The sequence below is a fragment of the Prinia subflava genome, chromosome 23 (genome assembly GCF_021018805.1).
Source record: "Prinia subflava isolate CZ2003 ecotype Zambia chromosome 23, Cam_Psub_1.2, whole genome shotgun sequence".
Lineage (NCBI taxonomy): Eukaryota > Metazoa > Chordata > Aves > Passeriformes > Cisticolidae > Prinia > Prinia subflava.
Genome location: NC_086269.1, coordinates 2,206,305 through 2,230,621, shown reverse-complemented (window position 1 = coordinate 2,230,621; position 24,317 = coordinate 2,206,305). Strand labels below are relative to the sequence as shown.

General features: G+C 40.1%; 1 protein-coding gene across 2 annotated transcripts; it reads left to right on the top strand.

The window, feature by feature from the left end:
* The first annotated feature begins 1,118 nt into the window (after positions 1 to 1,118).
* LOC134561342 (protein Mdm4-like) lies at positions 1,119 to 23,774 on the top strand. Of its 2 annotated transcripts, XM_063418246.1 has the most exons (12): positions 1,119 to 1,271; positions 4,912 to 5,005; positions 5,734 to 5,808; positions 8,022 to 8,155; positions 9,198 to 9,247; positions 12,628 to 12,680; positions 15,604 to 15,700; positions 17,730 to 17,890; positions 19,240 to 19,374; positions 19,905 to 19,985; positions 20,795 to 21,333; positions 23,667 to 23,774. In XM_063418246.1, exons 2-12 carry the CDS (start codon positions 4,931 to 4,933, stop codon positions 23,677 to 23,679), a joined length of 1,413 nt encoding a protein of 470 aa, XP_063274316.1. In that variant the 5' UTR covers positions 1,119 to 1,271; positions 4,912 to 4,930; the 3' UTR covers positions 23,680 to 23,774. The 2 variants fall into 2 exon arrangements, with proteins under 2 accessions (XP_063274316.1, XP_063274318.1); XM_063418248.1 differs by lacking the exons at positions 12,628 to 12,680; positions 15,604 to 15,700.
* The last annotated feature ends 543 nt before the right edge of the window (positions 23,775 to 24,317 follow it).

Below are 24,317 nucleotides of genomic sequence, written 5' to 3'. Positions count from 1 at the left end.
CCAAGCATGTGGATCCCAGCTTGGTAGGGAGCTCTGGAAATAATTCACTCCACCCCTGCGACAAGGCAGGGTGACCTGGAGCCGGTGACACAGGAAAGTGTGGGGTTTATAATGAATAGAGATGGATATTCTAATATCTAGGTGGTTATTTTAATACCCAGGTGGATGTTCCAGTGATATTATAATGTCCTGGAGAATATCCTAAGGTCCAGGTGGGTATTAAAATGAAGACAGCTCAGCTCTAGGACACAGGGACCTTGAATATTTTGCCAAGTCAGCGATACATAGACACACATCGACATTTTGATTTATTCCATCCTTAAGGCTCGATAATTCCAGGGTGTCCTTGAGTCAGGGATGTTCCTGCTGCCTGCTCCACTGAGATGCTCAATAGACCTGAAAATATACAAAGATCATGCATCAAAGAACATCCCGACTTGAGATAATATTTTCTTTTTCCAGGCATTTTCTTATTATTTTCATTAATATTTATCGGGAATTATTATTGATATTTATTTATTATAATTGTAATCTGGCTCAAAATATTATGTATTTATTAATATATTGTCACAGTGGACACGGGAAGAACTACACGAGGACACGCTGGTGAGCGAAGCAGGAAAAAAGGGCGAGTTTATTTACAAAACTCAATTTTATACATTTCCTATGGTGCCCGTGGATTGGAGGATGGAATTCCACCTCTCAATCCACGTTGGTCGAGCTAACTGTCAATCACATTTCTCCTCCTACTTAGAAATATGTAAACAATAAAAGACAGTTAGTAAAACATGGCCAGTGTTTATAGTAGAAAATGTGATAAGGTGAAATTTCTGACTCCAATATGAAGAATACAACAGAAGGCTTAAAAAAGTCTTCAAAACCAGAGTGACATCATATTATATATTACGTATTTATTATTTAACATTATATTAGGGATTTATTAATATTGTTTTAAATATTTTGAGTTAAAATTTTAAAGTGCATTTTTAAATTAAAGTTTAAAATTATTTCTTTACGTCTCCCACCGTGGCTGAAAGGACGCACGGCCGGGGTCCTCCACCCCGCTAGGGGGCGCCCCACAGCCCCGGCGGCTCCCGGGTCCCTTCTAGCACCACGTCCCCGCTCCTCTCTATGGCCCCGCCGCCATGTTGGCCGCGAGGGGAAGCGGCGGCCCGGACCCCGCTAAAATGGAGGCGCGGAGCCCTCATGGGGTGTAGGGGCTCCTTCCCCTCCCCGAGCCCCGGCCCGGAGCTCATGGAGCGGCTTTAGGGGTGAGCAGGGCGCTGAGGGGAACGCGGGGGTCCCCGGGGGAGCAGGGCTGAGGGGGCGGTGAGGAGGAGGAGGAGGAGGAAGGGGGGGGCAGGAGGCGGTGCCGGCGGGAGGGGCCTGGGGCGGCGGGAGCGTTAAGGAACTTTTATCTCTTCCCAGGAAATTCTGGGACAATTGGGATTGTCCCGTGTGAAGATGGGAAGCTTTAGGGTGATTTAATTATGGCCTGGTGAGAAAGATGGATGGGGAATATTTCCAGAGGCCTGGAGTGGCAGGAGAAGGGGAGGGAGGGCAGGGAGAGGTGAAATTTTGGAATAAATCCTTCCCTGAGAGCGGGGAGAGGAGCTGGGATGGAATTCCCGGAGAATTCCCGATTTCTCCATCCCTGGAATTATCCCTGGAGCAGCCTGGGATGGTGGAAATGTCACTGCCCATGGAATAATGGGATAAATTTTAATGCATTTTCCAAGCCGAACCTCTCAGTAATTCCACGATTTCACCCTCATAAAACACGATCTGATGAACTAACCCCACAAAAAACGCGTTTTATTTATAAAAACCTCGAGAAAAGCCCCTTTTTTCCCCTCTTAAAAGAGAGATAAACCCCAAATCGGGACATTCAGGGTGGTGGAAATGATTCTTTATCTCAAATTCCTGCAGGGATTTAGGGAGATTTGCAGAGCAATTCTTCTCTCTTTGTGCCTTTAATTGATCACTTTTGGTTTTCCTCCCTCTTTCACAACATTTCACAACAAAAGCAGCGTTGCACAATTTGTTAAAATTTGTTAAAAATCTTTTATTTTCCTGAAGTTTGGATGGCATTTTTAGGCGGATCTTTGGAGGTAATTCCAAATTCCAAAATTCCCTGGCAGATCGTGCCGGCCACAAAACTCATCTCAAGTACAAATCAGAATTTTTAAAATATATTTTTTAAATTAAAAGGGCTAAATTTGAGGCATTGAACCCCTCAGGGACTCTGATGAGGACAAATTTAATTATCAGTGACTTCATGATTACATCAGTGCCTGTTTAAAGCCTCCCTTCAGGGCTGTTTTAACCCAAAAATACCGAAAATCTCAATTAAATTTTCAATATTTCCCTTTATTTAAAAGCTGGAAAAATCGCTCTCACCCTAAACCCAACCCTTGCTCTGTTTCTGCTTTAAAATAAATTTAAAAACTATTTTTTCCCCCTTAAATTTAGATTTCAAAAACCCCAAACTCGACCTTGGGTGAGTTTTACCTTGACTTTTCATCCACTTGAGATTTTTATTTATTTTTTTTTAAAGTTGCGGTTTCGTGGGGGTTTTTTTGCTGTCTCAAAGAGGAATTTTTAGTCATAAAAAAGACAAATGAGCCCTTTCCGTGGCGGGGGTGAAATTTTGGAGTGGAAAATTTGCTCAGTTCATGACTCGGGTGTGATTCACGATTTCCTCTCGAGAATTTTTCCCTCTGTCTCAGGGACGTTTTCAGCACCTCAAAATCCCCCCCAGAAATTCATTCCAGGTTGGAAAAGTGAATTTTTTTTGATATTTCGTGAAATTTTGGGTATTTAGGGATTTTTGGGATACTTCTAAATAATAAAATTTGGAAATATCCTGAATTTCTGAGCTGGCCGAGCACGAAATTCCCTTTTTTTTTAGGGATTTTCACCACGTGGGGGCTTTTTTTATCTCTAAATTTTTGTGTTTTTTCTGCCTGGAAATATTTCAAAAACTCACGGACAAAACCTTAATTAACCCCAAGATGAATTCCTGATTAAATACGAATATTAACGAGAACCAAATAGGCAAAAAAATTAAAATTATCTGTAAACCCCGGAGGTTTTAAATGATTAAATCAACTCTGAAAAGGTTAAAATTCAACCCTGGGGCAGCGGAATCGCTTTCCAGGAAAGGGGAGGGAGAGAAAATCCGAATTTTTTCTCCTTTTTAAAGCTGATTTTCAGCCCAGCCGTTATCGGCCACTCTCGGTCCCTCCCTTTGGGCGAGGTTTGAAAAAAGCGAATTTAGAAAAACTCCCGGAGCCTTCCCCGGGAATTATCCCAGAGAAAAATCCGGGATAACAATCCTGGAATATTCCTGCCAGGCACAGAAAATCAAGGTGGGTAAATCCAGCGCATTTTAAGGATGTTTGTGATTTTATTTTGATTTTTTTCCGTCAGAAATCGGTTAAAATTTAGAGAAATATGCAATAGGAAGTGGTTGAAGCTGTTATAATTTGAATTATTTCAGGTCACTGTGGGTGCTCCTCACAATTGAGTCAACCCAGCTCATTCTGGGCGGTTTAAGGGCATTTTATGTTCAATATTTTGCTTTTTTTCCATCAGAAATCGGTTAAAATTTAGAGAAATATGCAATAGGAAGTGGTTGAAGCTGTTATAATTTGAATTATTTCAGGTCACTGTGGGTGCTCCTCACAATTGAGTCAACCCAGCTCATTCTGGGCGGTTTAAGGGCATTTTATGTTCAATATTTTGCTTTTTTTCCCATCATAAATCTGTTAAAATTGAGGGAAACAGAAACTGGGAAGGGATTAAAGCTGTTATAATTTGAATTATTTCAGGTCACTGTGGGTGCTCCTCACAATTGAGTCAACCCAGCTCATTTTGGGAGGTTTAAGGGCATTTTATATTCAATATTTTGCTTTTTTTCCATCAGAAATCGGTTAAAGTTGAGGGAAATATTAAATAGGAGGTGGTTGAAGCTGTTATAATTTGAATTATTTCAGGTCACTGTGGATGCTCCTCACAAATTTAAATATTTGATAAGTTTGAGTCAACCCAGCTCATTTTGGGGGGTTTAAGGGCATTTTATATTCAATATTTTGCTTTTTTTCCCTCATAAATCTGTTAAAATTGAGGGAAATATTAAATAGGAGGTGGTTGAACCTGTTATAATTTGAATTATTTCAGGCCATTTATAAGTTTGAGTCAACCCAGCTCATTCTGGGTGGTTTAAGGGCATTTTATATTCAATATTTTGCTTTTTTTCCATCATAAATCTGTTAAAATTGAGGGAAATATTAAATAGGAAGAGGTTGAAGCTGTTATAATTTGAATTATTTCAGGCCATTTGATAAGTTTGAATCAGCCCTGTCCAGCTCATTTTGGGCGGTTTAGGGGCATTTTATATTCAATATTTTGCTTTTTTTCCATCAGAAATCTGTTAAAATTGAGGGAAATATGAAATAGGAGGTGGTTGAACCTGTTATAAATTAAATTATTTCAGGCCATTTGATAAGTTTGAGTCAACCCAGCTCATTCTGGGTGGTTTAAGGACATTTTATGTTCAATATTTTGCTGTTTTTCCATCATAAATCTGTAAAAATTAGGGAAATATCAAACAGGAAATGATTGAAGCTGTTATAATTTGAATTATTTCAGTCATTGTGGTTGCCCATTAAAATTGATGGAAATATCAAACAGAAAATGACTGAAGCTGTCACAATTGCTCCTCACAAATTTGAATATTTGATGTATTTAAATCAAACTTTTGGGGATAACCCCCCCCCTGACCTCCCATTCCAACTTTTCCCAGATTTTTTTTTTCCCGTTATTTTTTTTTTCCAACCCCTCTGGAGCAGCACCAGGATTAAAAATTTTGATTTTTAGGCTCGGTTTTAACTCTAAATCCATGCCCAGGTCCCTCCTCAGTGCCAGGATGAGCTCCCAGAATTCCACCCCAAATCCTGGAGCCGGGAATTCCTGCGGGATCACCCTGGGCCAGGCGCAGCAGGTAATTAATAGTTAATTAATAGTTAATTAATAGTTAATTAACAGCCAATTCCTCCTCATTCCCGTCATTTATTCTTGTTATTTTCTCCTCAAAACAGGGATTTTTTTATTAGATCCAAAATTTATTTAAATCTGGAGAATTTAACCTAAAAATTTGGGATTTATATTATATTATATTATATTATATTGTATTATATTGTATTATATTGTATTATATTGTATTATATTGTATTATATTGTATTATATTGTATTATATTGTATTATCCAGGAAAATTCAATTGTTTATCCAGGAAAAATTCAAATTGTCCAGGAAAAATTCAAATTGTCCAGGAAAAATTCAGTTTATCCAGGAAAAATTCAAATTATCCAGGAAAAATTCAGTTTATCCAGGAAAAATTCAGTTTATCCAGGAAAAATTGAAATTATCCAGGAAAAATTGAAATTATCCAGGAAAAATTGAAATTATCCAGGAAAAATTGAAATTATCCAGGAAAAATTCAGTTTATCCAGGAAAAATTCAAATTATCCAGGAAAATCAATGGAAAAAACATTTTAATTTCACTTTGAAAATTGAATTTTCAGACCAATCCCACCCAAACAAAAAAGGGATTAACCCAAATTCCTGGGAATTTTTGTTTGGAATTTTTGTTTGGAATTTTTGTTTGGATTTTTTGGGACGATCCCAGGTTGGAATTCCCGGAATTCCCAACCCCTGCTGTGTTTTCCAGGTGATTCCCAAAATTCCCCTGCTGAGGATCCTGCAGGCCGCGGGCGCCCAGGGAGAAACCTTCACCCTCAAGGAGGTGCGAAAATATTCCAGGGGTTTTTGGGATGTGGGAGAAAATTCCCAAAGATTTTTGGGATGTGGGAGAAAATTCCAGGGTCACTTTTGGGGTCACTTTAGGGTCATTTTTGGGTCACTTTAGGAGCATTTTGGGTCAATTTGAGGGCAGTTTCAGGTCACTTTTTGGGGACAGTTCAAGGTCACATTTTGGGGCACTTTTTGGGGTCACTTTGGGATCATTTTGTGTCACTTTGGGGACATTTTGGGGTCACTTTGGGATCACTTTGGGGACATTTGGGGTCACTTTGGGGACATTTGGGGTCACTTTGGGGTCTCTTTGGGGTCACTTTGGGGACATTTGGGGTCACTTTGGGGTCTCTTTGGGGTCACTTTGGGGACATTTGGGGACATTTGGGGTCACTTTGGGGACATTTTGGGGTCACTTTGGGGACATTTTGGGGTCACTCTTTAGGGGCATTTTTGGGTCACTTTTTGGGGTCACTTTGAGGACATTTTGGGGTCACTTTTTAGGGGCATTTTGTGCCAATTTAATGGCACTTTCAGGTCACTTTTTGGGGACACTCTGGGGTCACTTTTGGGGACAGTTCAGGGTCACTTTTAGGGCACTTCAGGGTCAGTTTGAGGACATTTGGGGACACTTTAGGGTAAGGGTTTGGCATCACTTTGGGGCCACTTTGGGATCACTTTGGGGACACTTTGGCCTCACTCTTTAGGGTCACTTTAGGGGTATTTTTGGGTCACTTTAGGGGCATTTTGGGTCAATTTGAGGGCACTTTCAGGTCACTTTTTGGGGACAGTTCAGGGTCACATTTTGGGGTCACTTTGGGGTCACTTTGGGGACATTTTGGGGTCACTTTGGGGACATTTTGGGGTCACTCTGTAGGGGCATTTTTGGGTCACTTTAGGGCCATTTTGGGTCAGTTTGAGGGCACTTTCAGGTCACTTTTTGGGGACACTCTGGGGTCACTTTTTGGGGACAGTTCAGGGTCACTTTTAGGGCACTTCAGGGTCAGTTTGAGGACATTTGGGGTCACTTTAGGGTCAGTTTTTGGGGTCACTGGTATAGTCCCATTTTCAACTGGGAATAACGCCATTTTAACTGGGAATAATGAATGCAGTTTTAACTGGGAATAATGAGATTTTAACTGGGATAACCCCACTTTGAACTGGGACAAACCCATTTTAAATGGAACTGTAGAGTTTTAACTGGGAATAATGCAATTTTAACTGGGAATAATGCGATTTTAACTGGGAATAATGCGATTTTAACTGGGAATAATGCGATTTTAACTGGGAATAATGCGATTTTAACTGGGAATAATGCGATTTTAACTGGGAATAATGCGATTTTAACTGGGAATAATGCGATTTTAACTGGGAATAATGCGATTTTAAATAGGAATAATGTGATTTTAACTGGGAGTAATGCTGTTTGAACTGGGATAACCCCACTTTGAACTGGGATAAACCCGTTTTCAATGGAACTAACAGAGTTTGAACTGGGAATAATGCGATTTTAACTGGGAATAATGCGATTTTAACTGGGAATAATGCGATTTTAACTGGGAATAATGCAGTTTGGACTGGGATAACCCTACTTTGAACTGGGATAAACCCGTTTTAAATTGAGTTTGAACTGGGAATAACGCCATTTGAACTGGGAATAACGCAATTTTAACTGGAATAACACAGCTTTAACTGGGAATAACACATTTTTAACGGAATAACACAGCTTTAACTGGGAATAATGCGATTTTAACTGGGAATAATGTGTTTTTAACTGGGAATAACACATTTTTAACTGGGAATAATGTGATTTTAACTGGGAATAACACGTTTTTAACTGGAATAACACATTTTTAACTGGAATAATGCAGTTTTAACTGGGAATAACATTTTTAACTGGGAATATTACGTTTTTAACTGGAATAACACCAGTATAACTGGGAATAACGCCATTTTAACTGGGAATAACACATTTTTAACTGGGAATAACACATTTTTAACTGGGAATAACACAGCTTTAACTGGGAATAATGCCATTTTAACTGGGAATAATGCCATTTTAACTGGGAGTAATGCAGTTTGAACTGGGATAACCCCACTTTGAACTGGGAATACCACATTTTTAACTGGAATAACACATTTTTAACTGGAATAATGCAGTTTGAAGTGTGCTAACCCCATTTAAACAGAACTTTTCCCCTGCAGGTGATGCATTTCCTGGGCCAGTACATCATGGGCCGGCAGCTCTATGACCAGAGGCAGCAGCACCTGGTGCACTGCGGGGGAGACGCGCTGGGGGAGCTGCTGGGGCTGCACAGCTTCTCCCTCAGGGACCCCAGGTACGGGAAAATCTCATTTTTAGCCAAAAATTCAAATTTTTATCTCATTTTAATCTCATTTTTAGCCAAAAATTGAAATTTTAATCCCATTTTTATCTCATTTTTAGCCAGAAATTCAAATTTTGATCCCATTTTTATCTAGAAATTGAAATTTTAATCCCATTTTTAGCCAGAAATTGAAATTTTTAATCCCATTTTTAGCCAGAAATTCAAATTTTTAATTCCATTTTGATCCGGAAATTCAAATTTTAATCCCATTTTTAGCCAGAAATTGAAATTTTAATCCCATTTTTAGCCAGAAATTCAAATTTTTAATTCCATTTTTAGCCAGAAATTAAAAATTTAATCCCATTTTTAGCCAGAAATTGAAATTTTAATCTCATTTTTATCTCATTTTTAGCCAGAAATTCAAATTTTAATCCTATTTTTTATCTAAAATTTAAAATTTTAATCTCATTTTTAGCCAGAAATTGAAATTTTAATCTCATTTTTATCCCAATTTAATGCTGAAATTCAAATTTTAATCTCATTTTTAGCCAGAAATTAAAGTTTTAATCCCATTTTTTATCTAACATTTAAAATTTTAATCCCATTTTTATGCTGAAATTCAAATTTTAATCTCATTTTATCTCATTTTTAGCCAGAAATTCAAATTTTGATCCCATTTTGATCCGGAAATTCAAATTTTAATCCTATTTTTTATCCAGAAATTAAAATTTTAATCTCATTTTTATCCGGAAATTAAAATTTCTGGTTTGTGGTCTCTAATGAGGATTTTACAAATTTATTTAAAAAAATGAAGGGATTTGTGGTCCCTAAAGAGGATTTAACCAATAAATTTATAAAAGTGAGTGGATTTATGGTCTCTAAAGAGGATTTTAGCAATAAATTTATAAAAAATGAATTTATTTCTGGTCCCTAAAAAAGATTTTACCAATAAATTTATAAAAATTGAATTTATTTCTGGTCCCTAAAGAAGATTTTACAAATAAATCTATAAAAATGAGTTTATTTCTGATTTTAAAGTGCTTTTTGCCCCCAGCCCCGTGTACGAGATGCTGAAGCGGAACCTGAGCCCCGCTGCCCTCCCAGGTGGGTCCCGCCCGTTCCAGGAACGTTTCTGTGCCCTGGGAGTGCCAAAATTCCCAAAAATTCCCAAAAATTCCCAGCCCAAAGAAATCTCTGTATTTGTGTCTGTTCTGTGTGCCAGGAGTGTCTGAGTGTGCCAAAAAACCCAAATTGGGCCAAATTCAACCCGAAAATGGCCAATCTTCCATTAATTCCATCAATCCTAAAATATCCAATTTTCCATTAATTCCATCAATCCAAATCGAGGAAAATTCAATCCTAAAATATCCAATTTTCCATTAAATCCTTTTTCTAAATTGAGCAAAATTCAACCCTAAAATATCCAATTTCCATTAAAATCCTTTTCCATCAATCCTAAAATATCCAATTTTCCATGTAAATCCTTTTTCCATCAATTTAAATCGAGGAAAATTCAATCCTAAAATATCCAAAAAAGTGTGAGTGTGAGCGTGAGTGTGTGAGTGTGAGTGAGTGTGAGTGTGAGTGTGTGAGTGTGTGAGTGTGAGTGTGAGTGTGTGAGTGTGTGAGTGTGAGTGTGAGTGAGTGTGTGAGCGTGAGAGTGTGAGCGTGAGTGTGAGTGAGCGTGAGAGTGTGAGTGTGAGTGTGAGTGTGAGCGTGAGTGTGAGTGAGCGTGAGAGTGTGAGTGTGAGTGTGAGTGTGAGCGTGAGTGTGAGTGAGCGTGAGAGTGAGTGTGTGAGTGTGAGCGTGAGTGTGAGTGAGCGTGAGAGTGAGTGTGTGAGTGTGAGCGTGAGCGTGAGCGTGAGTGTGTGTGTGTGAGTGAGAGAGTGTGAGTGTGAGTGTGAGTGAGTGTGAGTGTGTGAGCATGAGCGTGAGTGTGTGTGTGAGTGTGTGCGTGTGAGTGTGAGCGTGAGTGAGCGTGAGAGTGAGTGTGTGAGTGTGAGCGTGAGTGTGAGTGAGCGTGAGAGTGTGAGTGTGAGCGTGAGTGTGAGTGAGCGTGAGAGTGAGTGTGTGAGTGTGAGCGTGAGTGTGTGAGCGTGAGTGTGAGTGAGTGTGTGAGTGTGTGAGCGTGAGTGTGTGAGTGAGCGTGAGTGTGAGTGTGAGTGAGTGTGAGTGTGAGTGTGAGTGTGACCCAAACCAACCGAGCTTGGCAGACCTGACCCTGTTTTCCCTCCTCTCCCTTTTCCAGCTGTTTCCCTTTTCCAGCTGTTTCCCTTTTCCAGCTGTTTCCCTTTTCCAGCTGTTTCCTTTTCCAGCTGTTTCCCTTCCCTTTTCCAGCTGTTTCCCTTCCCTTTTCCAGCTGTTTCCCTTCCCTTTTCCAGCTGTTTCCCTTCCCTTTTCCAGCTGTTTCCCTTTTCCAGCTGTTTTCTTTCCTTCAGCCCAGCCCGGGACTGGCTGGATTCAGCTCATTTTTTACCCCCTTCCCTGTCTAATTTTATTCTGTTCCCTGTCTAATTTCTCCTCCTTCTTGTCTAATTTTTCCCCTTTTCTAATTTTTCCCCTATTTCTTTTCTAACTTTTTCCTCTCTTTTCTAATTTTCCCCCCTTTCTTTTTCTAATTTCCCCTTTTTCTTTTCTAATTTCACCCCCTTTTAATTCTAATTTTCCCCTTTTTCTTTTCTATTTTCCCCCTTTTCTTCTCTATTTCCCCCTTTCCCTGCCCCCTTTTCCCAAATCCATCTCCCACCAGGGGCCTTTAGGACCCCCTCCCCTTCAGCCTGGTTTTTATGGAATAACCGGCTCCAAAGGAACCTTCCACTCCCTGAAAATCAAATTTGGGAAGGATAAATCTCCCTATTTCCCGTCAGGGACTGAAATCCCAACAGCTGGGAGGGGACAAAAACGGGACAAAACCAGAGATTTGTGACAGATCCCTGCCATCCATCCTGGATTTTAAATTTTAAATTTTAAATTTTAAATTCTAAATTTTAAATTCCAGTGGAATTTTCTGCCACTTTTCAGCTCTTTCCATCCTGGATTTTAAATTTTAAATTTTAAATTCCAGTGGAATTTTCTGCCACTTTTCAGCTCTTTCCATCCTGGATTTTAAATTTTAAATTTTAAATTTTAAATTCCAGTGGAATTTTCTGCCACTTTTCAGCTCTTTCCATCCTGGATTTTAAATTTTAAATTTTAAATTTTAAATTCCAGTGGAATTTCCTGCCACTTTTCAGCTCTTTCCATCCTGGATTTTAAATTTGAAATTTTAAAAATTAGAAAGCTCCGGGGCTTTCCCACAGGAATTCCCGGTGAGTCTGGAAATCTCTGGATTTGTCACTCCTGGATTTGGAATTCCCTAAAATCCCCACGGTGTTCCTGAATTTTCCTCATTTTCCTGCACTTCCCTTAGGATCCTCCGTGGAGGCCTAAGCAGGAAAACAGGCTGGGGACACAGATCTGGGTGCAACAACAGCAGCAGGGCAGAAAACCCGGTTTATTTACAAAAATCTATTTTTATACTTTTATTCTGAGGTTTGTGGATTGGAGGAAGGAATTCTCACCTCAACACCGCATTGGTGGAGGGGACTGTCACACCAGGGAATTGTTTGTCCCGGCAGGGAATGTAAAAACAATGGAAATGTTTATGGAACACAGCTGGTGTTTGCATTAAAGGAACGTGAGAAGGTGCAAAACTTCTCCTTTAATGTGAGCGCTCAGCAAAACCGGGAAAAGCTCATGGTAACAATCCCGGACCTATCCCGGGTCAATCCCGGGTCAATCCCGGATCTGTCCCGGGTCAGTCCTGGACCTCTCCTGGGTCAGTCCTGGACCTCTCCCGGGTCAGTCCTGGACCTCTCCCGGGTCAATCCCTGGTCAATCCCATCTCTCTCCCAGGTCAGTCCTGGAGCTCTCCTGGACCTCTCCCGTCCCTCTCCCGGGTCAATCCTGTCCCTCTCCCATCCCTCTCCCAGACCTCTCCCAGACCTCTCCTGGGTCAATCCCGGACCTCTCCTGGACCTCTCCTGGACCTCTCCCGGGTCAATCCCGGGTCAATCCCGGACCTCTCCTGGACCTCTCCCATCCCTGTCCCGGGTCAATCCCGGACCTCTCCTGTCCCTCTCCCGGCTCGGTCCTGGACCTCTCCTGGACCTCTCCTGGACCTCTCCTGGACCTCTCCCGGGTCAATCCCGTCCCTCTCCTGGGTCAATCCCGTCCCTCTCCTGTCTCTCTCCCGTCCCTCTCCGGCTCTGCCAAGCCCGGCCGGCTCTGTCCCACCCCGCGTGTGTGCGTGGCAGTCCCAGGGAAGGCATTCCTGTGTTTTGGGCATTCCTGTGTTTTATTTTGGGCATTCCTGTGTTTGTTTTTTGGGCATTCCTGTGTTTCTTTTTGGGCATTCCTGTGTTTGTTTTTGGACATTCCTGTGTTTGTTTCTGGGCATTCCTGTGGTTTTTTGGGCATTCCTGTGTTTTACCTGCCGTCTGCAGGTGCTGCACAGCCTCTCCCAAAGGAGCCCCGCGCCGGCCCAGAGCAGCCGCAGGTAACCCCCACTGCCCAGTGGGTTCTTTTCTGTACAGAGCCGCCCCTTCTCTGTACTCTGCATGCTGGACTGCCAGAACTTCATTTTCTTTTTGTTTTTATAGTTTTGCCACTCCTCACTTACTTAGAGATCCAAAAAAAATCCTCCAAAATTCAGAATAAAAAGTTCTTGGCGTCCACAGAGCAGGGACAGAGCCGCCCCTTCTCTGTACTCTGCATGCTGGACTGCCAGAACTTGGATTTTCTCTTGGTTTTTTATGGTTTTGCCGCTCCTCACCTACTTAGAGACCAAAAAAAATCCCCCAAAATTCAGAATAAAAAGTTCTTGGCATCCACAGAGCAGGGACAGAGCCGCCCCTTCTCTGTACTCTGCATGCTGGACTGCCAGAACTTCAATTTCTTTTGTTTTTTATGGTTTTGCCGCTCCTCACCTACTTAGAGACCAAAAAAAATCCTCCAAAATTCAAAATGAAAAGTTCTTGGAGTCCACAGAGCAGGGACAGAGCCGCCCCTTCTCTGTACTCTGCATGCTGGACTGCCAGGACTTCATTTCCTTTTTGTTTTTATGGTTATGCTGCTCCTCACTTACTTAGAGATCAAAAAAAAAATCCTCCAAAATTTAAAATGAAAAGTTCTTGGAGTCCACAGAGCAGGGACAGAGCCGCCCCTTCTCTGTACTCCTCATGCTGGACTGCCAGAACTTCAATTTCTTTTTGTTTTTATGGTTATGCTGCTCCTCACCTACTTAGAGATCCAAAAAAATCGCTCAAAATTCAAAATGAAAAGTTCTTGGAGTCCACAGAGCAGGGGCAGAGTGACCCTTCTCTGTACTCTGCATGCTGGACTGCCAGAACTTCATTTTCTTTTTGTTTTTATGGTTATGTTGCTCCTCACTTACTTAGAGATCAAAAAAAATCCCTCAAAATTCAAAATAAAAAGTTCTTGGTGTCCACAGAGCAGGGACAGAGCCGACCCTTCTCTGTACTCTGCATGCTGGACTGCCAGAACTTGGATTTCTTTTTGTTTTTATGGTTTTGCCGCTCCTCACTTACTTAGAGACCAAAAAAAATCCTCCAAAATTCAGAATAAGAAGTTCTTGGAGTCCACAGAGCAGGGACAGAGTGACCCTTCTCTGTTCCCCTGTCACAGAGTCCCAGTCTCTGAGTGGTTCTGTGGCTGCAGCACTTCCAGCCCTCAGCTTCCCCAGCTCTCTCCTGCTTTTTTATTTTGTGTTTTCCTGCTTTTTATTGTGCTTTCCTGCTTTTTATTGTGTTTTCCTGCTTTTTTATTTTGTGTTTTCCTGCTTTTTTTCTTGATTTCTTTCGCTTTTTTCTTGTTTTCTCCTGCTTTTTTTGTGTGTGTGTTCTCCTGCTTTTTTTTAATTGTGTTCTCCTGCTTTTTTTTGTGTTCTGATTTTATTTTGTGTTCTCCTGCTTTTTTTCTTGATTTCTCCTGCTTTTTTTTTGTGTTCTGCTTTTTTTCTTGATTTCTCCTGCTTTTTTTTTCTGTTCTGCTTTTTTTCTTGATTTCTCCTGCCTTTTTTTTGTGTGTGTTCTCCTGTTTTTCTTTTGTGTTCTCCTGCTTTTTTTTTGTGTTCTCCTGCTTTTTTTTGTTCTGCCTTTTTTTGGTTCTCCTGCTTTTTTCTTGTGTTCTGCTTTTTTTTATGCTCTCCTTCTTTTTTTTTCTTGTCTTTTCCTGCTTTTATTTTGTGTTCTCCTGTTTGTTTTTTCTTGTGTTCTCCTGCTTTTTTTTGTGTTCTCCTGCTTTTTTTTGTGTTCTCCTGCTTTTTTTCTTATGTTCTCCTTCTTTCTTTTCTTGTGTTCTCCTTTTTTTTGTGTTCTCCTGCTATTTTTTTATGTTCTGCCTTTTTTTTATTTGTGTTCTCCTGCTTTTTTTTTTTTGTGTTCTCCTGGGTTTTTTTGTGTTCTGCTTTTTTTTTTTGTGTTCTCCTTTTTTTGTGTGTGTTCTCCTGCTTTTTTTCTTGGTTTCTCTTGCTTTTTTTTGTGTTTTCCTGCTTTTTTTGCTGTTCTGCTGCTTTTTTTGTGTTCTCCTGCTTCTTTTGTCTGTTCTGCTTTTTTTCTTGATTTCTTCTGCCTTTTTTTTAGTGTACTCCTGCTTTTTTTTTTTTGTGTTCTCCTGCTTTTTTTTTTTGTATTCTCCTGCTTTTTATTTTTTTGGTGTGTTCTCCTGCTTTTTTTGTGTGTTCTCCTGCTTTTTTTGTGTGTGTTCTCCTGCTTTTTTTTCTTGTGTTCTGCTGCTTTTTTTTTGTTTTCTCCTTTTTTTTTTGTTCTCCTGCTTTTTTTTTGTGTTCTCCTTTTTTTTTGTGTTCTCCTTTTTTTTTGTGTTCTTTTTTTTGTGTGTTCTGCTGCTTTTTTATTTCTGTTCTCCTGCTTTTTTTTCTTGTGTTCTCCTGCTTTTTTTCCCCTCCTTTTATCCCACTTTTTCCTCCCGGTAGGAACTACCAAATAAACAATTCACTGTTCCTAGTTAGAATTTATTGCCAGCAGCTTTTCAGGCAGAGATGAAAACTGAGGAAAAATCTTGGCCCTTCCAAAAATTTTTCCAGGTTTGGTTTGAGGGGTGAGAACTGGAAAATATCAAAAAAGAATCACAAAATAACTTTTAAAAGAATTTTTTTTACCAAGCTGAAGATTTTTCCTCGGTTCTTCGTGCTGATTCCAGATGCTCGAGTGATGAAATAGTTGGTAGATTTTATTAAAATTTATTTATTTTTTATTAAAATTTATGAATTTTACTATTTTTATTATTTTATTTATTTCCTTTATTATTTTATTATTTGATTTATTTCCTTTTCCTGCCTGTGCTTGCTCTCATCCTGCAGCTGGAGCCTGGGGATGGAAGTGCTGCATCCCCTTGTCCCCTGCAAGCTCTGCTGGGTTAATTCTGAATTTTCCTTCCTGCAGCTTGGCCAGGAGGAAGGAGCTGACCCTGAAATCCTGGAGGGTGACACCAAAACCTCTGCTCAGGCCACCTCAGAGCCCAAATGTGACACTTGTCAAGGTGAGGGACAAAAAAAAATCCAAATTTCCCTCCTGTGTGGGACACACAGCAGCAAAATGCTGGAGGAGTCAAAAAAAATCCCCTGGTTTGGAATAAAATCCTGAATAAAATCCTTAAAAATCTTGGAGAAATTGCAAAGTTCACCACAGGTATTTTTTTATTTTTTGGCTTGTAAATAAATGCTGTGAATGCAGGTTAAACCCCCAAATCCCATCTCTCATCGAGCAATGCCATGGGAAAAAATCCTTTTTTAAATCCAGATTTAGCTGGAGGTGTTTGAAATGCTGGAATTATCCCTGGATCCATCCTTTGAATGGGAATTGAATAAAAATGGGAATTTTTTTTTGGATTTGCCATATTTTGACATTTTCCTCACAGAGATTTTTTTTGCTGGGTCACTCGTGGAGATTTCCAATATTTTGGCAAAAATTTTCCCATTTTTCCACTTTTTATTGCAGTCATTCCTTGCAAACCAAGCAGGGAACTGAATAAAAATGGAATTTTTTAAATTGGATTTGCCATATTTTGACATTTCCCTCACAGAGATTTTTTTGCTGGGTCTCTCGTGGAGATTTCCAAGGTTTTGGCAAAAATTTTCCCATTTTTCCACTTTTTATTGCACTCACTCCCTGCAAACCAAGCAGGGAATTGAATAAAAATGGGATTTTTTTTTGGATTTGCCATATTTTGACATTTTCCCTCAGGGATTTTTTTGCTGGGTCACTCGTGGAGATTTCCAATGCAAACCAAGCAGGGAACTGAATAAAAATGGGAATTTTTTTAATTGGATTTGCCATATTTTGACATTTCCCTTATGGGGATTTTTTTGCTGGGTCACTCGTGGAGATTTCCAATGCAAACCAAGCAGGGAATTAAATAAAAATGGGATTTTTTTTGGATTTGCCATATTTTGACATTTTCCCTCAGGGATTTTTTTGCTGGGTCACTCGTGGAGATTTCCAATATTTTGGGGGCAATTTTCCCATTTTTCCACTTTTTATTGCAGTCACTCCCTGCAAACCAAGCAGGGAACTGAATAAAAATGGGAATTTTTAAATTGGATTTGCCATATTTTGACATTTCCCTTAGGGGGATTTCTTTGCTGGGTCACTCGTGGAGATTTCCAATATTTTGGGGGCAATTTTCCCATTTTTCCACTTTTTATTGCACTCACTCCCTGCAAACCAAGCAGGGAACTGAATAAAAATGAATTGAATTCAGGAGCTGCAATCTGAATTTAAAATTGATTTTACATCACTCAAGGAATCCACTCAGGGCTGGCTCAGGAAGTGTTTGTGTTTCTGTGGTGGAAAATGTAAATAAATTTGAATTTTAACTAATTAATTAATTAAGATTAATTAATTAAGATTAATTAATTAGTTAAAATTAATAAAAATAAAAATTTTATAATAAAATTTAATTGAAAAAATTAATAAAAATCGAATAAAAATTCTAATAAAAATTAAAAATGAAATAAAAAATTCAAAATAAACATTTTCATGAATTTCATTTAAAATTCATTAAAATAATAAAAATTCTTATAATAAAATTAATAAAAAATTAAAAATTAACAAAATTTTAATGAATAATAAATTTGATGAATTTCATTTAAAATTCATTAAAATAATAAAAATTCTTATAATAAAATTAATAAAAAATTAATAAAATTTTAATGAATAATAAAAAATTGATGAATTTCATTTAAAATTCATTAAAATAACAAAAATTATTATAATAAAATTAATAAAAATTAATAAAATTTTAATGAATAATAAAAAATTGATTAATTTCATTTAAATTCATTAAAATAATAAAAATTATTATAATAAAATTAATAAAAATTAATAAAATTTTAATGAATAATAAAAAATTTAATGAATCTCAACCTGTCCCCGTATAGGAGCACTGGGATATTCCCAGGAAATTTTTGCCAATCCAAATCCCGGAGCTCTCAGAAGAAGAAATAAAAAAAAATCAAATTTAAACCCAATTTTTCTCTCACTCAATGGACTCTGCTTGACTCTTCCAGACCAAGATTTGATAGAAAACCTCTCCAAAAACAAAAAGCCCAAACTGGATCTGCTTTTTGAGGAATGGGACGTGGCCGGGCTGCCCTGGTGGTTTTTAGGGAATCTCAGGAGCAATTACAAATCCAGGAGTAACGGATCCACGGATATCCAAACCAACCAGGTGTGTGACACTTTAAAAAGGGCTTTTTTGTCCTCTTTTGGGGTCTAAAGAAATCAAAAATTCCATTTTTTCCTCTTTTTCCACTTCCCACTCCAGGATTTTCAGCCTTTTTTTTTCCCAGTGTGAGCCTGTCCCAGCCTTTCCCAGCTGGTGGTTGCTGGTTTTAGTGGATTTTAGATTTTAAAATCACTTTTTAGTGGTTTTTAGTTTTTAAAATCACTTTTTAGTGGTTTTTAGTTTTTAAAACCAATTTTAATGATTTTTAGTTTTTAAAATCACTTTCTGGTGGATTTTAGTTTTTAAAACCAATTTTTAGTGGTTTTTAGTTTTTAAAATCACTTTTTAGTGGTTTTTAGTTTTTAAAACCACTTTTTAGTGGTTTTAAATCCACCAAGCTCTTCACTCAGAGGTGCTTGGATTTCAGGATGGGATTTTTTAATTTTTTTTTTTATTGGGATGAACGTTGTAGGGTAGTGGCTGAGCTGGGAGTGGAAAAAGAGGAGATTGTGGCATGGAAATTGGGAAAACTTGGGAAAAGGGGGAACTTGTGAGGTGGAAATTGGGAAAAGGGGAAGGTGTGAGGTGGAAATTGGGAAAAGGGGAGATCTGTGAGGTGGAAATTGGGAAAAGGGGAGATCTGTGAGGTGGAAATTGGAAAAAGAAGGGACATGTGAGGTGGAAATTGGAAAAAGGGGAGATCTGTGAGGTGGAAATTGGGAAAAGAGGAGATCTGTGAAGTAGAAATTGGGAAAAGAGGAAGGTGTGAGGCAGGAATTGGAAAAATGGGGGATCTGTGAGGTGGAAATTGGAAAAAAGGGGAAACTTGTGAGGTGGAAATTGGGAAAAATGGAAGCCTGTGAAGTGGAAATTTTAAATATGGAAGGTGTGAGATGGAAATCGGGAAAAGAGGGGAGCCTGTGAGGCAGAAATTGGAAAAAGAAGGGACATGTGAAGTGGAAATTGGAAAAATGGGGGATCTGTGAGGTGGAAATTGGGAAAAGGAGAGGTCTGTGAGGTGGAAAATGGGAAAAGGGGAGATTTGTGAGGTGGAAATTGGGAAAGAGGAAGGTGTGAGGTGAAAAATGGGAAAAATTGAAGTCTGTGAGGTGGAAATTGGGATAAGAGGAAGGTTTGATGTAGAAATTGGAAAAAGAGGAAGGTGTGAGTTAGGAATTGGGAGAAGAGGAAGGTGTGAGTTAGGAATTGGGAGAAGAGGAAGGTGTGAGTTAGGAATTTTCCAAAGGGCTGTCTGAGGACAGTGAGGTGCCCAGGCCTCTGCAGGTCCTTGGGGACGGCTCTGGATGCGGAGCCGCTCCCGAATGGATTTTCCTGGATTTTTTTCCCCTCAGGACATCGACACTGCCATCGTTTCCGACACCACCGATGACCTTTGGTTCCTCAACGAGTGTCCCCTGGAGCAGGGCAGTGCTGGCCTCAAGGTGGAGGTGCTGGACTGCGAGGAGGTGACAGAAGGTGACACCAAGGTGACCCTGCCACTCTGGTTCCATTGGAAAAAATTATATCTTTTTTTTTTTTTTTTTTTTGATTTAAAAGTTTAATCTGTTCCCATCTCCAGAGGTTAAATCCTCTTTAGTAAATGTTGTCATCATTCCTCATGTGTTTGGTGGTTTTCCTGCTTAAATTTCAGTTTAAATTCACATTTTTCAAGGCATAAAATCGATTTAAAATGAGTTAAACTTCTCGCAGCAGCTTAAGTGGATTTCTAACCGATAGCTGCAAGGGTTATAAATCAAAAATCATGGAGTTAAGTTTGGAAAAGGCTTTTAAAGATCGAGTCCAGCTAAAGACTCCAAGAGGAAAATCTGATCACGGTAAACCAGCAAAAAATGCCCAAAAAACCCTGCAAAAATAACTTTTTATTTACTTTTAGACGTGATTTAAGGAGCAGGGGGATGAGATAACCCTTTAATTGGGGTGTGTAGTGGCAGATAAATTAGAAATAAGGAATATTCCAACATTTTCACCCTCTGATGATGTTTTCTTGGAATTCCAGGTGCCTGAGGATGTGTGTTCGGATGAGCTGGAGGATTCCCAGTGCCTGAGTGACGACACGGACACAGAGGCTGCTCCAGAGGTGGGAATTCCTTGGGATCAGCATTTCCTGGGGCTGCTGCTGCTTTTGGGGTGGGAAAAGCTGATTTTGCTTGTGGGTTTCAAAAAAAAAAAGTGGCTGGGTGAAGTTATATTGATACCCAGGTAGGTTTTATTAAGGTTTTTATAAGGTTTTTAATAAGGTTTTAATAAGGTTTTTAATAAAGGTTTGAATTCTGTGTGGTCCTTTGGATGGAAATCTGGAGGATTTTCCTTAGAAGGGACCTGGGAATCCTAATGACACTTTATAATCACTCAAAAATTCAGAATTTTAATAATTTTGACAGAATTTTAATGGTTTTAGCAGCGTTTTCCAGCCTGGAATAAATGGGGATGTCCATGGCTTTGGACAGCTGAGTACTGGCTCTGCACTTGGGCAGCTCCTGCCCTTTTCTATGAGATAATTAATTAATAAATCCATTAATTGTGCAGGCTCGACAGCTGCTAAATGATGGGTGAGCCTGGAAAACAAATTCCTGCCAAATTCCAGGAGCTCTTCCTTGAATTTTGAGCAAAAAGATTAAAAATTCTCTTGAAATTAAATAAAAATAAACTGCCCCAGCTTGGATTCTTTCAGAGGGGTGGGAGGGAGGAAGGAGAGGAAATCATGAGGGAGAGATCTGGGATGAATCAATCCCAAGCCACAAAATGTTGATTTTCCACCTTATAAATCACTTATAAATCAAATTTTTTTAACAAAGCTTCCTTGCTGCTTTTCCCACACGTCTAAAACGATGAATACCCAAAAATAAATTGATTTTTTTGCTGGAATTTTTGCCTTAAATCCCTCAGGATTGCTGGCAATGCTCCAAATGCAGGAAATTCAACTCTCCTGGGAAAAGGTACTGCTACCGCTGCTGGGCCCTGCGCAAGGACTGGTACCGGGACTGCCCCAAACTGCCCCATTCCCTGTCCCTCTCCAACATCAATTCCATGGAAAAGCAGGAGCAGGAGGAAGGGATGGACGTCCCCGACTGCAGGAGGACAATTTCAGCCCCTCCCGGCCAACCCAAACACCTTTTCCTGGGGGAAAACAAACCCCACGTAGATCCCAGCAGCTCCATCGAATCCTTGGATTTGGCGCGGGATGGGAAAAAACGGGAATTCTCGGAGCTGAAAAAAGAGGAGGAGATGGAATCCTTGGAGAGCATCAAAACCCTGCTGAATCCCTGCTTCCTGTGCCAGCACAGGCCTCGGGATGGGAATATTGTCCATGGAAGGACGGCTCACCTGGTGGCCTGCTTCAGGTGCGCCAGGATGCTGAAGAAGAAGAGGTCGCCGTGCCCCGTGTGCAGGAAGGAGATCAAGATGGTCATCAGGATCTTCATGGGGTAGGGAGGCTCTCTGCTCCTAAAGCAGCCCCAAAAAGAAGATTTTTTTGCACTCAAACCCCTCCACTACAGTACATGCAGGAAGGAGATCAAGCAAAATAACCCCAAAAAGAGGATTTTTGCACCCAAATCCTGATTTCAGTGTGTGCAGGAAGATCGAGAAGGTCATCAGGATCTTCTTCTGGCCCTAAAATAACCCCAAATTAGGATTTTTGCACCCAAATTTCAGTTTCAGTGTGTGCAGGAAGGAGATCAGGATGGTCATCAGGATCTTCATGGGGTAGGGAGGCTCTCTGCCCCTAAAGCAGCCCCGAAAATAAGATTTTTTTGCACTCAAACCCCTCCACTACAGTACATGCAGGAAGGAGATCAAGCAAAATAACCCCAAAAAGAGGATTTTTGCACTCAAATCCCGGTTTCAGTGTGTGCAGGAAGGAGATCAGGATGATCATCGGGATCTCCTTCTTGACCCTATAATAACCCATAAAAGAGAATTTTTGCACCCAAATCCCGGTTTCAGTGTGTGCAGGAAGATGGAGAAGATCATCAGGATCTTCTTCTGGCCCTAAAATAACCCCAAAAACAGAATTTTTGCACTCAAATCCCAATTTCAGTGTGTGCAGGAAGATCGAGAAGATCATCAGCATCTCCTTCTGGCCCTAAAAGAACCCCAAAAAGAGGATTTTTGCACCCAAATCCTGATTTCAGTGTGTGCAGGAAGGAGATCAAGATGGTCATCAGGATCTTCATGGGGTAGGGAGGCTCTCTGCCCCTAAAGCAACCCCGAAAATAAGATTTTTTTGCACTCAGATCCCTCCAGTACAGTACATGCAGGAAGGAGATCAAGCAAAATAACCCCAAAAAGAGGATTTTTGCACCCAAATCCCGGTTTCAGTGTGTGCAGGAAGATCGAGAAGATCATCAGGATCTCCTTCTGGCCCTAAAAGAACCCCAAAAAGAGGATTTTTCCACCCAAATCCTGATTTCAGTGTGTGCAGGAAGGAGATCAGGATGGTCATCAGGATCTTCATGGGGTAGGGAGGCTCTCTGCCCCTAAAGCAGCCCCAAAAATAAGATTTTTTTGCACTCAGATCCCTCCAGTACAGTACATGCAGGAAGGAGATCAAGAGAGTCGTGAGAATCTTCCCATAATAACCCCAAAAAGAGAATTTTTGCACCCAAATCCCAATTTTGGTGTGTGCAGGAAGGAGATCAAGGTCATCAGGATCTCCTTCTGACCCTAAAATAACCCCAAATTAGGATTTTTGCACCCAAATCCTGGTTTCAGTGTGTGCAGGAAGGAGATCAGGATGATCATCGGGATCTCCTTCTTGACCCTATAATAACCCAAAAAAGAGGATTTTTGCACCCAAATCCCAATTTCAGTGTGTGCAGGAAGGAGATCGGGATGATCATCGAGATCTCCTTCTGGCCCTAAAATAACCCCAAAAACAGAATTTTTGCACTCAAATCCCGATTTCAGTGTGTGCAGGAAGATGGAGAAGATCATCAGGATCTCCTTCTGGCCCTAAAATAACCCCAAAAAGAGGATTTTTGCACCCAAATCCCGGTTTCATTGTGTGCAGGAAGGAGATCAAGAGTCATCAGGATCGTTATGGGGTAGCAGGATCTTCTGACCCTAAAATAACCCCAAAAAGAGAATTTTTGCACTCAAATCCCGGTTTTGGTGTGTGCAGGAAGGAGATCACGGTCATCAGGATCTTCTGGCCCTAAAATAACCCCAAAATGAGGATTTTTCCACTCAAATCTCCATTTCAGTGTGTGCAGGAAGGAGATCCAGATGATCACTGAGATCTTAATGGGATAGCAGCACCCTCTGCCCCTAAAATAACCCCAAAAAGAGAATTTTTGCACCCAAATCCTGGTTTCAATGTGTGCAGGAAGATTGAGAAGATCATCAGGATCTCCTTCTGCCCCTAAAATAACCCCAAATTAGGATTTTTGCACTCAAACCCCAATTCCAGAGCTCAGCCAGCGAAACCAAAGAAAACCAAGATTTGAATCCCACCAAGAATCCTCTGCAGGATCCACTTTGATCACCTCGAGATCAAAATCCCAGCTTGGAAATTTTCCCATTTTCCCAACTTTAGCCCGATTTTTATCTTTTGGGCTTTGTTTTCCTGACCAAGGACAGAACAGATTCGGGTCAAGTTGTGACTTTTGGAATGATTTTTTCCATAAATCCTGACTTGTGCAATTCCTTTGTAGCTAAGGGATAAAAGTACAAATAAATATTTATGGTTGGGAGGGCAGGGGATTTGTTTTGGAGAGAAGAAAAAGAACTTTATTCCTGATTTTTTTATTGTTTTAAGGTCGGCAGGGTGAAGAATTCCTTTCTCCTAGATGGGAAATAAATCCATGTTTTTAATCCACACCTCTCAGGTCACAAATCAGACAGAAAAATAATAATAATAATGTTATATTTTGCATTCTTTTTGGGCTCTTTAATTTCTATTTCTTCTCTTTTTTATATATTTAAATTTATTTGGTGTCATCTCTGTCCAGCAGGGTTTAATTCCAGCAGCTTTGGGATATTTTGGGATTGCCCTCACCTAGGATAAAAAAAGCCTCATTTTTGAGTGAAAAGTAGCTTTAAAAACAAAACACAAACTTCTGAGGAATAAAATAATCCCTTTTCCCTCTTTTCAGACAGATTTTTTCCACCTTTTCAGGCAGACTTTTCCTTTTTTTTAGGAATTTTTTTCCCCTTCCAATGCAAAATCCCTTGGGAATGACAGCAGCAAAACCTCTGGATTTGGACCTTTGTTCTCCATCCCATTCCAAATCTGACATTCCCATGGGATCGCTCACCCTAGGACAATTCCAAGCGGGATTTTTCTCCCTTTTCCCGCTGTTTTTTTTGGGATGGGCGCTCCTGGAGAAGGCAGAGCTCGCTAGAGGGCACCCACGCCCAGCTCCTGCCGCTCTCCCTCCTCCAGGATCCACATTCCCGGCTGGAAAAG